Below are 12,655 nucleotides of genomic sequence, written 5' to 3' on the forward strand. Positions count from 1 at the left end.
GAGCGTTCCACGCCAAATTAGACATTATTTGAGTTTTGCATCTCCGATTTTTTTGAAAATTTTTTATGTTATAGTATTAGTTGAAAGAGGCCTCCATGATTTTTTTTAAATTTTTTTGTCGAACCGTTTTTAAAATATCGATTTTTGAAAAATTACGTTACTTTTTTTTAAACGCCCATAACTTTACGAAAAATGGCCCAAATGGGACGTTTTTTTTTCAAAATTTTTTTTTAAACACATTTGATAAAAAATATCAAAAAATTTTTTCAAACTGTGTGTCTATAAGATTTTCAAAGGACCCCGCACAAAAACCTATGGAAATGGGTTCTCGGCGAATTTGTCTGAAACTTTGGGAAAATGTTCATGTCATTCTGATCAAAAGTTCTCATGGCAACAACTCTCTTTAAAGCAGTATTTTAGCTCCAGGAGACCTCAAAGGTGGATATTTTATCACGCAATCACAGATGATTTTACCCATTCAGCTTTCAGAATAATGATTGTGTGTGTTTGTGTGTGTATTGCATAACCCATAAAACCTAATAACCTAATGTATTGATGAATAACAGTAATAACAGTATGAACCGTCGGGATTAGCGTTATCCAATGTGCACTGCAAGAAGGTTGCGCGATCGGATTTTGCACATTATTATGGCCCTAAAAAGGACCGATTTTGTTCTCAGGTTTTATGGGTTATGCTGCAAAGCAGCTTTGCAGCTCTAAGCAAGCCTGAAAAGCTGCTTAAAAAAGGTTTTTCCCAAATTTTAGCCAAATTAATTAACGAATCTCATTAAACTTATGCTCGTTTTAATCAGTAAGATCAGCCGCAAGGCGGTACAGAGCCGGATTTTCCATTTTTTGGCTCTTAAAAAATTTATAATAAATAAAATACGGACTCGTAGCTAAGCAACCCGACAGAGGTCGGTAGTGTTACTCCTGTCGACCCTTAATAATCATAAAAACTTGTTAAAATCACTTAAATTAGTAACATTAATGTCCTTGTTATGATATTAAATGGTAGTAAGCCGTTAAAGTATGCATACAACCGATATATATTGGATTTCTTAGATTACTGTACTTTTGGCTGGGAAGGTATAGGTAATACATACTTAATAACATTATGTGCGTAAAAAAGTGTATTATGATTTTAGTTTTTAAGTGGAGATTTAAATTTTAATCTATAAAATTTAATAATCCGTTTTAATATTAGAATAATTAATAAACTGTTCAAATTATTATTTAAAAAACGATTCAATAATTTATGTACAGTTAAAATTTGCTGTTAAAACATTATAAATAAACTAAACTATCTTTTTTTATCAATATGTTTTCTCAAATATCATGCTTTAGTAGTTATGAGGTGTGCTTTTCACATTATGTCGAGAGAGAGAGAGAGAGAGAGAGAGAGAGAGAGAGAGAGAGAGAGAGAGAGAGACGTAACGCGTATTTTTGTATTACATATATTTTTATGTACATATATTTTTATATAGAGACATATTTGTAAATACAATCCAATATTTTGCTAAAATGTAACTATAAATAAAATGCCAGCATCATAATCTTGTAAAACGATTCTTCTTTTCAATAACGCAGAGCTCACTCAATTTGGCAATATTGAGCATCTATAATCAAAAGCGATAAATGTACGTATTAGGGCCCGGAGACACACTTTTTCGTAACAGTAACAGTAAAGATTCGACCAATCGCGTTGCTCAAAACTTTACTGTTACTGTTACGAAAAAGTGTGTGTGTGGGGCTTTAGGCATATTAATTCTCTTTTACAACGATAAAATTTTCATACATCTGACTCGCCTTTTTGTCGATTATTCTTACCAGGTGTTATGGATACTATCCAATCGATAAAAGCCCCTGTACGCATCGCAACAGCAGGAGTGTCTGAAGCACAGCCAACACCGGAAGATGTAATACCAACCAATACAAGCTTGTGCGTTGTAGGATCTTGCCATAGAAGAGGTCCACCGCTGTCCATCTATGGCACGCAAAGAGAAAGAAATAGAATCTATTACTACGTTTACGCGAGCGTTACTTCTGTAGTAACTTACGATAATTCCTTCGCGTAAACGGGATTTTGTAGTAACTTACGATAATTTACTCCGCGTAAACGAGTAATATATCGTTATAAGTTACTACAGAAGTAACGCTCGCGTAAACATAGTATTACTACGTTTACGCGAGCTTTACTTCTGTAGTTAGTAACTTACGATAATTCCTTCGCGTAAACGGGATTTTCTATCGCGTAAACGGGATTTTGTAGTAACTTGCGATAATTTACTCCGCGCAAACGAGTAATATATCGTTATAAGTTACTACAGAAGTAAAGCTCGCGTAAACGTAGTAATACTACGTTTACGCGAGCGTTACTTCTGTAGTTAGTAACTTACGATAATTCCTTCGCGTAAACGGGATTTTGTAGTAACTTGCGATAATTTACTCCGCGTAAACGAGTGATATATCGTAAGTTACTACAGAAGTAACGCTCGCGTAAACGTAGTATATATGACTTGCGGATAATTTTTACATCACGATTCTCAAATAATACATTTTACACAAATTTGTCATATCATTTAAGTTCAATAGATGAAATAACTATCTCTTCACCTGACATGTATCCTTTCCTGGAGTAAAAGTACATATATTATTGTAATTTATACCAGAATAATATTGTTTGCAGTTTCCAAGAGTTATTACATTTAATTTCACTTCTTGAAGCGTAGTCGATTTTTGGCCAGTAAATTCCAGTAAACCCCAGCCTAATGCGAGTGAATGTGAGATTAAATCATATAATTGTATAGATCATCGATATCGATAACCTTGGAAATATTCAAGAAATACTAACCCAACGCAGTGACGATATCACCAGCAAACGAGTCTTGTTTATGTTGAAATGGTAAGCAGACCGGACCAACTTCAGCGTTATATTTGATTTTATCAGCAATCTTACAAACAGCTACATCGTTGTTAGCATCTTGGTTACTTTTGTACCCAGGATGAATTATGCATCTGTTCAGGCGGAACAGCCTGGTTGCGTTAGTATCCCTACCTACCCGTAATGTATATTACAAGTACAAAGTTTTGTTTTGTATAAATCTAATATAATCTAATAAGATTTATATGTATACACGGTATATGTGTGTGTGTGTGTGTGTGTTTGAAAAGTTGCCAGACTGATTTTTTGAAAGACGTATTAATGGCGCAATTCCTCAACCATCAATACTGAAACTAGATAGTTTCAACCTCTTTCTGAGCCTCATAATTTTTTCATTGCGTTGAGTGCAGTAGTCTTTGGTAGCATTGAAAGATTGTTTGTTTTTTTGCATTTGTCAGGATTTCAAGAACGGAGCAATGGACTGTGATTAAATTTTGCTTTAAAAGTGGAAAAACTGCGACAGAAACGTATCAAATAATGCGAAAAGCATACGGTAGTGATTGTCTTAATCGTACAGTAGTGTTTCTGTAGTTTAGTAGGCTTTTTAGGCGATTCAAAGAAGCAGGTCATCAGTCACTCGAAGACAATGAGACAATGCTTTTTTTTTATTTGTTTAGTATGGTGCACCGGGAACTTGTATGTACAGACGGCGTCATTAATGCTTTCCACCTGAAGGCATAGTACATGTAACGTGCACTGTCTGTACTCCAAGAGCAGACAGAGTCAATTAATGAACTAGATCGACTATCGCTATATCGAGATGTTTAGATCGACTTTTGAAGCAAATTTGGCGTGTTAGACCCGAGTTTTACTAATCGGATAATAAAATGATTCCTTCTCTGCATGACAACGAACCCGCTCGTTGTTAATCATCGTCTTTCAATTTTTGGTTAAAAAAACGGTGACCATCATCACCCGCACCCGTCGTATTCGCCAGATTTGGTATATTTTTGTTCCCCGAAATAAATTTGGCGATGAAAAAGACTTACACACACACGCAAAATTACTTTTAAATAAATTTATATTAGAAACAGAAAGTAACTATGAGATATAATTTGATATTATTGCAACTGTAAACAGAAATTTTATTTGCTTAAGAGGTAACGCCACTCTAGAATTTTCAAAAAATGAAAAAAAATTTTTTTTGCTTAAACAATGTTTTAAGGTCTTAGAAATAAGGTACACTTGGTTTCAAAGCTCGGAAAAATCTCTATTATCTCTTTTTCGTAATCCGTCTGACGGCGCGGAATGCATCTGTGAATGTTAACTAAAACTTTAAACGCGTTTTTCTCGAAATCGCTTTTTTAAAGTCGGGCGGAATCAGAACTCGAACACATTTTATCCGATTGACTTAAAATTTTGAGTGAAACTTTACAATAACATTATCTTTAGAAGTACCTAGGAATTTTTTGATAAGTTGAACAAAACCTTTTTTATAAACAATTTTGTGCGACATTTTTTAGCGAAAAATGAAGCACTTTCTTCCAACATGCACCATTCTTACAAAAAATGATATTTCGCAATTCCCCTAGGTACACTTCTATAGAAATCTTATATATTTTTTAAAAATCTTTGAATTTTTGTTCCAGCTTAGAAATTATAGGAGCTTTGATTCCGCCCGTTGGACGCTTTCCGCAAAAAAGCACTTTGGTGCAATGGCTCTGGCGCCGCCATTTTGGCAATAAATAATTAATAAAAAAAATTTTTTATACTTTAATATATAAATAATAAATAGAATTAAAACAATTTTTATTTATGATTATTGTATTTCTGAAAAAAATTATCAAAAATTGGCTTTTTTTGGGGACTCTAGAGTGGCGTTACCCCTTAATATCCTTTACTTCTAAATATATATTAATTACATATGTATAAAAAGATTTTAATAATTACCTGTGGTTGTATCATGTTCACCAACGACTGTGCCCAACTCATTCAAGTTTTTTCCATCTATGCAATGGGCTGCCGTTATTACGTACTCTTTAGATATTATGGTACAACCGCAATATATAATTTTGTCTACAGAATTAACGAGGCCACACATCATGGGATATTCATTTACCCCAGTTTCCTCACCGCCTACTATCCTGGTCTAAGCAATGCAATTAATGACGGATACTTTATTTTCAATACTTAACTTAGCATTCTTAATAAATTGTTGCATAATTGATTAAATCCAAATTATTAAGTAACGATAAATAAATAGCAAATAAATTTTCCATAATAAGAAGTAACATATCTCACAAAAATTAATTTAAACTTACTTCTTTTTTCCAGCCACAATTGCAGTTATTATTATTATTTGACGTTTGAATTTGGCATAAAAATCGACCATTAGAGTTATATTGCGAGTCGAATTTTATAGTCGGATTTATTCCATTGAGAACGAATGTATTTTTACCACAGTAGTTAAATACCTTACCATCAGCAAATAGAATAGAAAGTCTCCCTTGAGAACAGTTAATATTACTCTATAAAAGAATTTATTAAATTATTTCTTTCTTTCGTCCTGTTTTTCTAACAGCTCTGGTAATAATATTATGCTTGAGAACTAAATTAAAGATATGTCTATACATAAATTTTGAACAAAATATTCATAAACATACTTACCATTTTAATAGAACAGCTTATTTTGGTATTATAGGGACTTGCCATTTTCCAAATGCAATGATTTTCACCATGGTACTCCTTGGGATACTCGGGATTATATACATAATATGTTTGTCCAGGTTCCAAATTTTGAAAATAATTGCAATCAGATTCAACTCCATTTAGTATTGAGAGTGACAGCAATAAGCCGAATAAAATTACCTGGACTAGAATAATTTTACTTGCTTTATAATATTATAATTATATTGATAAAATTCCGTATTATAATATAGAGTTTTGAATATGGCATTTACGATATTTATTAAGCCCTCTTGATATTATTTACTGATAAAGTTTAACATTTCTTTTTGACTAATAACAAATACGTGATTGTAAATTGTATACCTATATATAAATGGTATCTAATATTCTTCTTTCTGTGTGTGTGTGTGTGTGTGTGTGTGTATGCGCGCGCGTATTATTTATTACGATAATTAAATAACCACTTGTGTGTATTATTGTATATTATTTATTAAGTATATTGTGTATTGTTTTTTATTATTGATATATACACAAATAACAATTAAAGTTTCTGTTGAATTGTTTCTTTGAAATTACTAAAAAAAAGAAAAACTGAAAATTCAAACATAGGTTATTTACAAAACTATTCTTAAAATCTATATATTAATAATCAAAAAAATGTATTATTAAATCTATAAATTTTCTTAAAATTTATATATTTATTAAATATATTACGTTGTATTTTTTTTATTATATGTTTAAATAATATATAAAAAAATATTTTATAAGAAACGTAAAAATCACTATTTTCATATATTTTTATATACATTACATTAATTGCTTAACAAAAAATTACTTTTTTTCGAGTACAAGAACAAAACTTGTAGCATCCGTCAGTTTTTTGGACATTGAATACGATTCCGTTTGCCTATTTGCTTCATCACGTTACAATTTTGAAAAATTTATAGTTAAAGTTACCAAAATGGGTTATTTTAGTGTATTTTGGCATATTATAACTACGATGACGTATTGGAGAAATTTAATTCAATCAAAAAATGGAATTTGTTGTGTCGATTATATATGGTTAAAAAGATATTGATGATTAACGTAGAGTCTATATTGTGTCAAAGCTGCGACTTACGCATAGAGCTATTAAGGACCTATAAAATATTTTTTAACTATGATGTCAAAGTTTATAAATTAAAAATGGCATTATTGGCAAAATGGATTGCAATTAAACTTCTCCAACACGCCACATATCTTAGTTATGATAGGCCAAAATACTGCACTAAAATAGCCCATTTTTTGCAACTTTAATTGTAAATTTTTCGAAATTGTGACGTGATGGAGTAATTTGACGGGATCGTATTGAGCGTCCAAAAAAACTACCAGATGTCATACGATTCAACTACAAAATTCGTTCTTGTGCTTTTTTTTGTTAAACAGTGTTATTGATCCAAGTATATTATTTTATTATTATTACTAATTATTATTACACTAAACATATATTATTGTATGTAATATAATATACTCTATAAAAATGTGTGTGTGTGTGTGTGTATGTGCGTGCGCGCGCGTTTGTACAACGTAGATTGAAATTTATGCTTAAACATTTAAGCAAAAATAACAATCAAACTTTTTTTGTTGTATAACAAGCACGCGTTTATCGAGTATAAGTAAATTGAAATTGATAAGAATTACGTTTGCTTCGTAAGCTTTGCTTAGCTGGGTTACATCTGTTTCTTTAAATTGTAAAGAGGTGAATTATATGGAAGTATTCAAACTAAAATTTGAATATAAAATACTCTGTTGTTATTTTCTAATTTATGTGTATAACTCAACCAAACGTTTGACATACGTATTTAAAATAATACATTATTGCACTACATATATGATGTGAATTTAACAAACATTTTATAATTCGCTTGATATCACTATTTTAATTCAATAATTGATAATTTAATAGAATTAATACACAATTTTAGCAGTTATTACTATTAACTGTTCCGACTTATCCAATTATTGAACATGAAGACGAATTTCTTGGTTTCGTATCAATTGTACTATCTATTTATTATTATGTTCTACTTTTTCATACAATTTATTATATACGCATAATTATTTTGACTATACATATGTATGTACACATTCAAACATATACTCTTCTAGTACAGTAATAGTAAAAGTTTGAATACCTGCTTGCATGGTACATCAACCAAAATATTTTAGACTTAAGAAGACATTTCCTTGCGAAGATAAATTACTGTTCTGACAAATAATCACACGCTGTACGACATATGCGTCTGCTTTTATTCCGATGCAAAGATTAAGTAAACTCAAAACTGATAATATCTCTGGTGTCTTATCTTTTACGGTTGTATCTTGCAATTAGAGCAAAAGCGGATATCTTTGAAGTAGCATGAAGGTAATGATAAACTTGATGAGACATGTATCTACATTAAAAGCAGCTCACGTACTTATGTGAAGTGTACTTCACAATATATAAAGCTCATTAAAATTAAAAAGGAATTTTAAATAAAATATTTCGCATTTCTTTTTTGCAAAAGATGTTATTAAATTAATGAGCACTAAAATCATAAGCGCGTACTTTGGCACAAGTTCTATTTTATTATAAAGTTATAAAATGTATTTCTTTTTAATGGAAATGTAAATAGTAAATCGTAAATAGAATTTTAATGTGCACAATTTAACTAGATAAATTATATGTATAATGTTGAAGAAGAAACAGGTGCGTGTTGGAAAATAAAATCTCCAATGAAATATTGATTAAACGGTATTAGATACATTTACAAATTCTTATTCTCTATAATTCTTTTATAATAGTGATATCTTGCGTAGTAAAAGTTTTTCAAGATTTATTATAATATGTAATGTAAAATATTTGTAAAATATTTAAATTTCATTAACGTTGTAGTAGATTGATGTTAGAGCACATTAAGGAAAAGAAATAATGACATTTTATCTTGCAAATGCGGCATAAAAGTGAAGCACGTACATGCATATAAAATATAAAAAAGTGCTCCAAATAACGTAACAAATAAAACTTATAATGTTTAATACGTTATTGCTTATGTAATTGTTGAAAATTGTTATTGTGTAGAAATGGTAATCTCATAGAAGTTTGGACTAGTTCACGGCCGATTCAATTGGTGCTAATTTTAACTTTCACGTACATTCTATGCTTCCGTAGAACTTGCAACAAAACTCCATCGTCGGGACACACTAGTGTATCGTAACAAGTAACTTTTGTAAATGATCAAACCGGTAGCTTGCATCGTATAAAGTGTACCTACCGTGTCAAGTGTTTTACTGACAAAATGGCATAAAGAGGCAATTGTTCCTTGTGACGAACATGGGTCGACTGCAGTCCTATCATTTTGCGTACAACAATGATAACGCACGTAGGCATTCATTTCTACATCGCCTCGAAAATGCACAAATATATCTATCAGTCTATACCGTTCTATATTTCTTTTCGCATACGTAATAAACGTACTATCAGTAGACAGTAATTGTAGCGGCAATATATTTTACCTTGTACAAACGTCGCAAATGAACAAAATTTGATAAATATAATTGTGTTTAGAGAGTAAAAAAAATATTAGTGTGTATAATGAAAAGAAGAAAGTAACATATTGAAAAGATATAAAAGAAATTTGTGTCTAATCTCTCCAATAATACGTACAACTTACAATTAATTCATCTTTGAAGATCAACTTAATTCTTTATATGTGTAATATGATATTTGACGATCTGAATGCGTATGTGGGAAAAGTAACTTTTCTTCAGTATAAAGTTGTTAAAATTTGTCCAACTCAGTTTCATCAAAATTTTCAAGTAAAATTCATATTTAAACTTTATTTAATCCTATATACGAATTTTCTCATCATTTCCAAGGTAATTGCTTTGTACCGTGTATTTAATGAGCGAACTTTTTTGGCGTAGTATTCTAAGATACAATTAAAAATATTTTTTTGTGAAATGTTCCTTAACTTGAAATACTATTAAATTAAAGTAAAATATAGCTTTTATTAAAATAAATAAGGAATATTATTTTATTCTTTACTTTTGTTTTTGACAGCCCCGAGTGATAAGAAAGCGTAGATTTCATCATTTGATTATAATATATTATCCTCAGTCCTATTACTCGTGTCCGAGCGTGGTGACTTCTCTCTTCACCTATAATATTATAGGAGATCATAAAACGAAAGGAAGAAACAAACATTTTTGTTAACAAAATCTTTATTAATAAAATGTCAGGTTTATTTCTCCAAGAATTCGTGAATAAAAAAAATAAAAAACACGTATTATGTAAAACGTATATTACGTGTTATCCTGTATTATAGATACTTTCTCTCGTTAATATGTCATTCTTAAATATCTGTTTTTTTTGCAGAAACAAAAAATTAAATAAAAATAGCAAATTAATCTGAAAAAAATTACTTCAAAAATTTGTTATGGTTAACAAAAACTTTCTTCTAACAACATTTTTTTGTGATTTTAAATAATGTCATTGAGAGAGAGAGAGAGACATATTTCTTAATATAACTAAATTAATTTTGACGTCATATTTGCGTTGCATCAATAAGTTCTGTAAAATTTAGGCAATATTAACTGCAATATTAATAGGTAAGTAGTTTTTGTCAACTGTCAATATATCAAGAAATATGTGAAAATAATAATATAAAAATCTTCTTCTTTAGACGCATTAAAAATAATGAAGATACTTAGAGTTATCACTTTAACAGCACTACTTTATACGATAAAACATGCTACTTACATAATAAAACAAATAACAACGACGACTTTTACGTCGACTTTGTTTTATAAACATTGTGTGGGATATATTAAACTACTAGTATAGAGCAAAATAAATAATTGTTGAGAAAAAGAGTCAGTTTTGCATAATTTGCACTTATATGTGTATAACGCATAATATATTTATTGAGAATATAAATTAAATATATTGTAAATAGATTAAGGACAGATACATTTTTTTTTTAAATGGATATCTATATTTTTTTTGGAGAACGCAGTGTCTCTCAAACATTCTTCATAAATATAAAAATACTTTTGATAATACTATAGACAATATAGTGTATGAAAACTACAGAGTTACTATAATGTTATTGATATAATGTTATTCTTACAATTATAAAATATTTTTACAAGGATATAGATTTTTCATATTCTGTATACTTTACCGTGCAGCAGTAAAAATAAATAGGTTTGTAATAAAAAAATTGGTAACCTTAATCAATTCTACATCCTCAAAACAAGTAAAACATGATGTAGATTTATTATACATGATTGTACAACGTGAAATCACTTGTACATGTATATCGATGTAAATTTTAGTTGCATATATCAAAAATTACATGTGATAAAAATTTGAGTAAAAAAGTGTCGATAAGGTTATAAAAACTTTTTCATTGCCCTTTAAAGGCAAATTTTGAATATAAACTTCAAGCATTAAGCGGCTTTCGATAATCGTAAATCGCACTCACAATCAGTAAAAAATAATGCTATATGTAATATAATTATACATGTTCGCCGAATCGGTTACGCATTATTCACTTATTGCTGCGGAAATTAATGTGCTAATGCGTATGTGTACATCACAAAAGTTGGAAATAAAAGTACCTATACATAAACAAAAATTTATGCGAATGTAAAAAGACTGACACGTTACATAAGGCAACAACTATAAAAAAAATCTAATAAGAAAAGATAAATATTTCTAACGTAGATATCTCAACATGTGTTTATAAGATATTAAAACTTATATTATAAACTGTGTCAAAAACTGACAATGAGATGAGACTCTATAAGCGTAACTTATAATATTAAAACGTACATTTTTAATTAGTTTCCAATATTATACAGGAGTGATTGCGATCTTTCTACGACCAAACGTCCGCCGGATATTTTTCTGATGCATATAAATATATGTATATTATGTTAGTATACCATCGCTTTCATATAGTTAAACTAATATATTCAAACCCTTTTCTTTTAAGTCGTAGAACAAAAGCAAAACCCCTCAGCAATTATCATGTTAGCGGCTTATTAATTAACGTCGCGCGTGTCTGTTGGAACATTGTGTGTCTCTTGCGTAACAATTTTCACGTATGTCGTCTGACGTGCAAGACACAGCATGAAAAGCAACTTTAAAATATAATGCGCTAATGCACAATGTTTGTAACATCTGGCACATGTTTTGGAGCTGCACAAATTGCACTGTCGAAAATGCGATGAGGCTTTAAGCGTAATTATGAAATTTAGGGCGCACACACACATTAGACTGTAAAATAAAGTATCTGAAATTTTTAGTAAGGACAAAAGCACAATAACACAATAATGGAGAGAGAGAGATGGATGGGTGAATAATGAAGAAATAGAAAGTTTAAAATACAATTCAAATTAATTAAACTTTTTAGCAATTCATTTATCATAAATTATCCTGTTCTCCGAATCTCGCCTAATCGCAGGAAAAAAAGCTATTGTTATTATCTACAGCCATGGCAAAAGTTATTAAGCACCCTATTAAAATAGGTTTTGTTTTTTCAAAATAACATTTATTTTTAAAAATAAATATAATAAACGCGTTTAATAATAATACACGTTGCGGTCTAAAAACAACTTTTAGACAATATAAATCTTTCCTTAGTTTTAGTACATTATAATAATTATAAGGATGCCTAATAATTTTGTGATGAAGACTATCACAATATTTCTCTTGCAAACTGAGAAACTTTTAGCCTTAACCCGATTCACTTCAAATATTATACATTCACATATATCTGATATTATGTGTTTTATCATAAAGAATATTATATATACCTACCAATATAAATTAAAAAAAAAACTGCAATCCACAAAAATTTCTAGTTATACTGAATGCAAACATTATGAAATTTTATACAGTTTTTCCTAGTTTTAACAATTTTACTGTCTTTGTCTAAATTAAAAATGTGATTTTCTTATCTTCTTTCTGTTTCTATAATTCTACATATATTAATTGCATAAACATTTGAGAAATACACAAGATAATTATATCCCTTCTAAAACCACGTTTTTTAA

General features: G+C 29.6%; 1 protein-coding gene across 2 annotated transcripts; it reads right to left on the bottom strand.

The window, feature by feature from the left end:
- Positions 1-1,441: 1,441 nt before the first annotated feature.
- On the bottom strand, positions 1,442-8,901 carry LOC143905591 (venom serine protease 34-like). Of its 2 annotated transcripts, none has more exons than XM_077421102.1 (8): positions 8,746-8,901; positions 5,552-5,757; positions 5,206-5,412; positions 4,835-5,033; positions 2,855-3,058; positions 2,617-2,768; positions 1,831-1,987; positions 1,442-1,619 (listed from the first exon to the last, which is right to left on the bottom strand). In XM_077421102.1, the coding sequence occupies exons 1-8, from the start codon at positions 8,780-8,782 to the stop codon at positions 1,594-1,596; spliced, it is 1,188 nt and encodes a 395-aa protein (XP_077277228.1). In that variant the 5' UTR covers positions 8,783-8,901; the 3' UTR covers positions 1,442-1,593. The 2 variants fall into 2 exon arrangements, with proteins under 2 accessions (XP_077277228.1, XP_077277229.1); XM_077421103.1 differs by lacking the exon at positions 8,746-8,901 and adding an exon at positions 7,747-7,858.
- Between the last annotated feature and the right edge of the window lie 3,754 nt (positions 8,902-12,655).

Source organism: Temnothorax americanus, unplaced genomic scaffold, assembly GCF_048541705.1.
Source record: "Temnothorax americanus isolate GAGA-0224 unplaced genomic scaffold, ASM4854170v1 Scaffold64, whole genome shotgun sequence".
Lineage (NCBI taxonomy): Eukaryota > Metazoa > Arthropoda > Insecta > Hymenoptera > Formicidae > Temnothorax > Temnothorax americanus.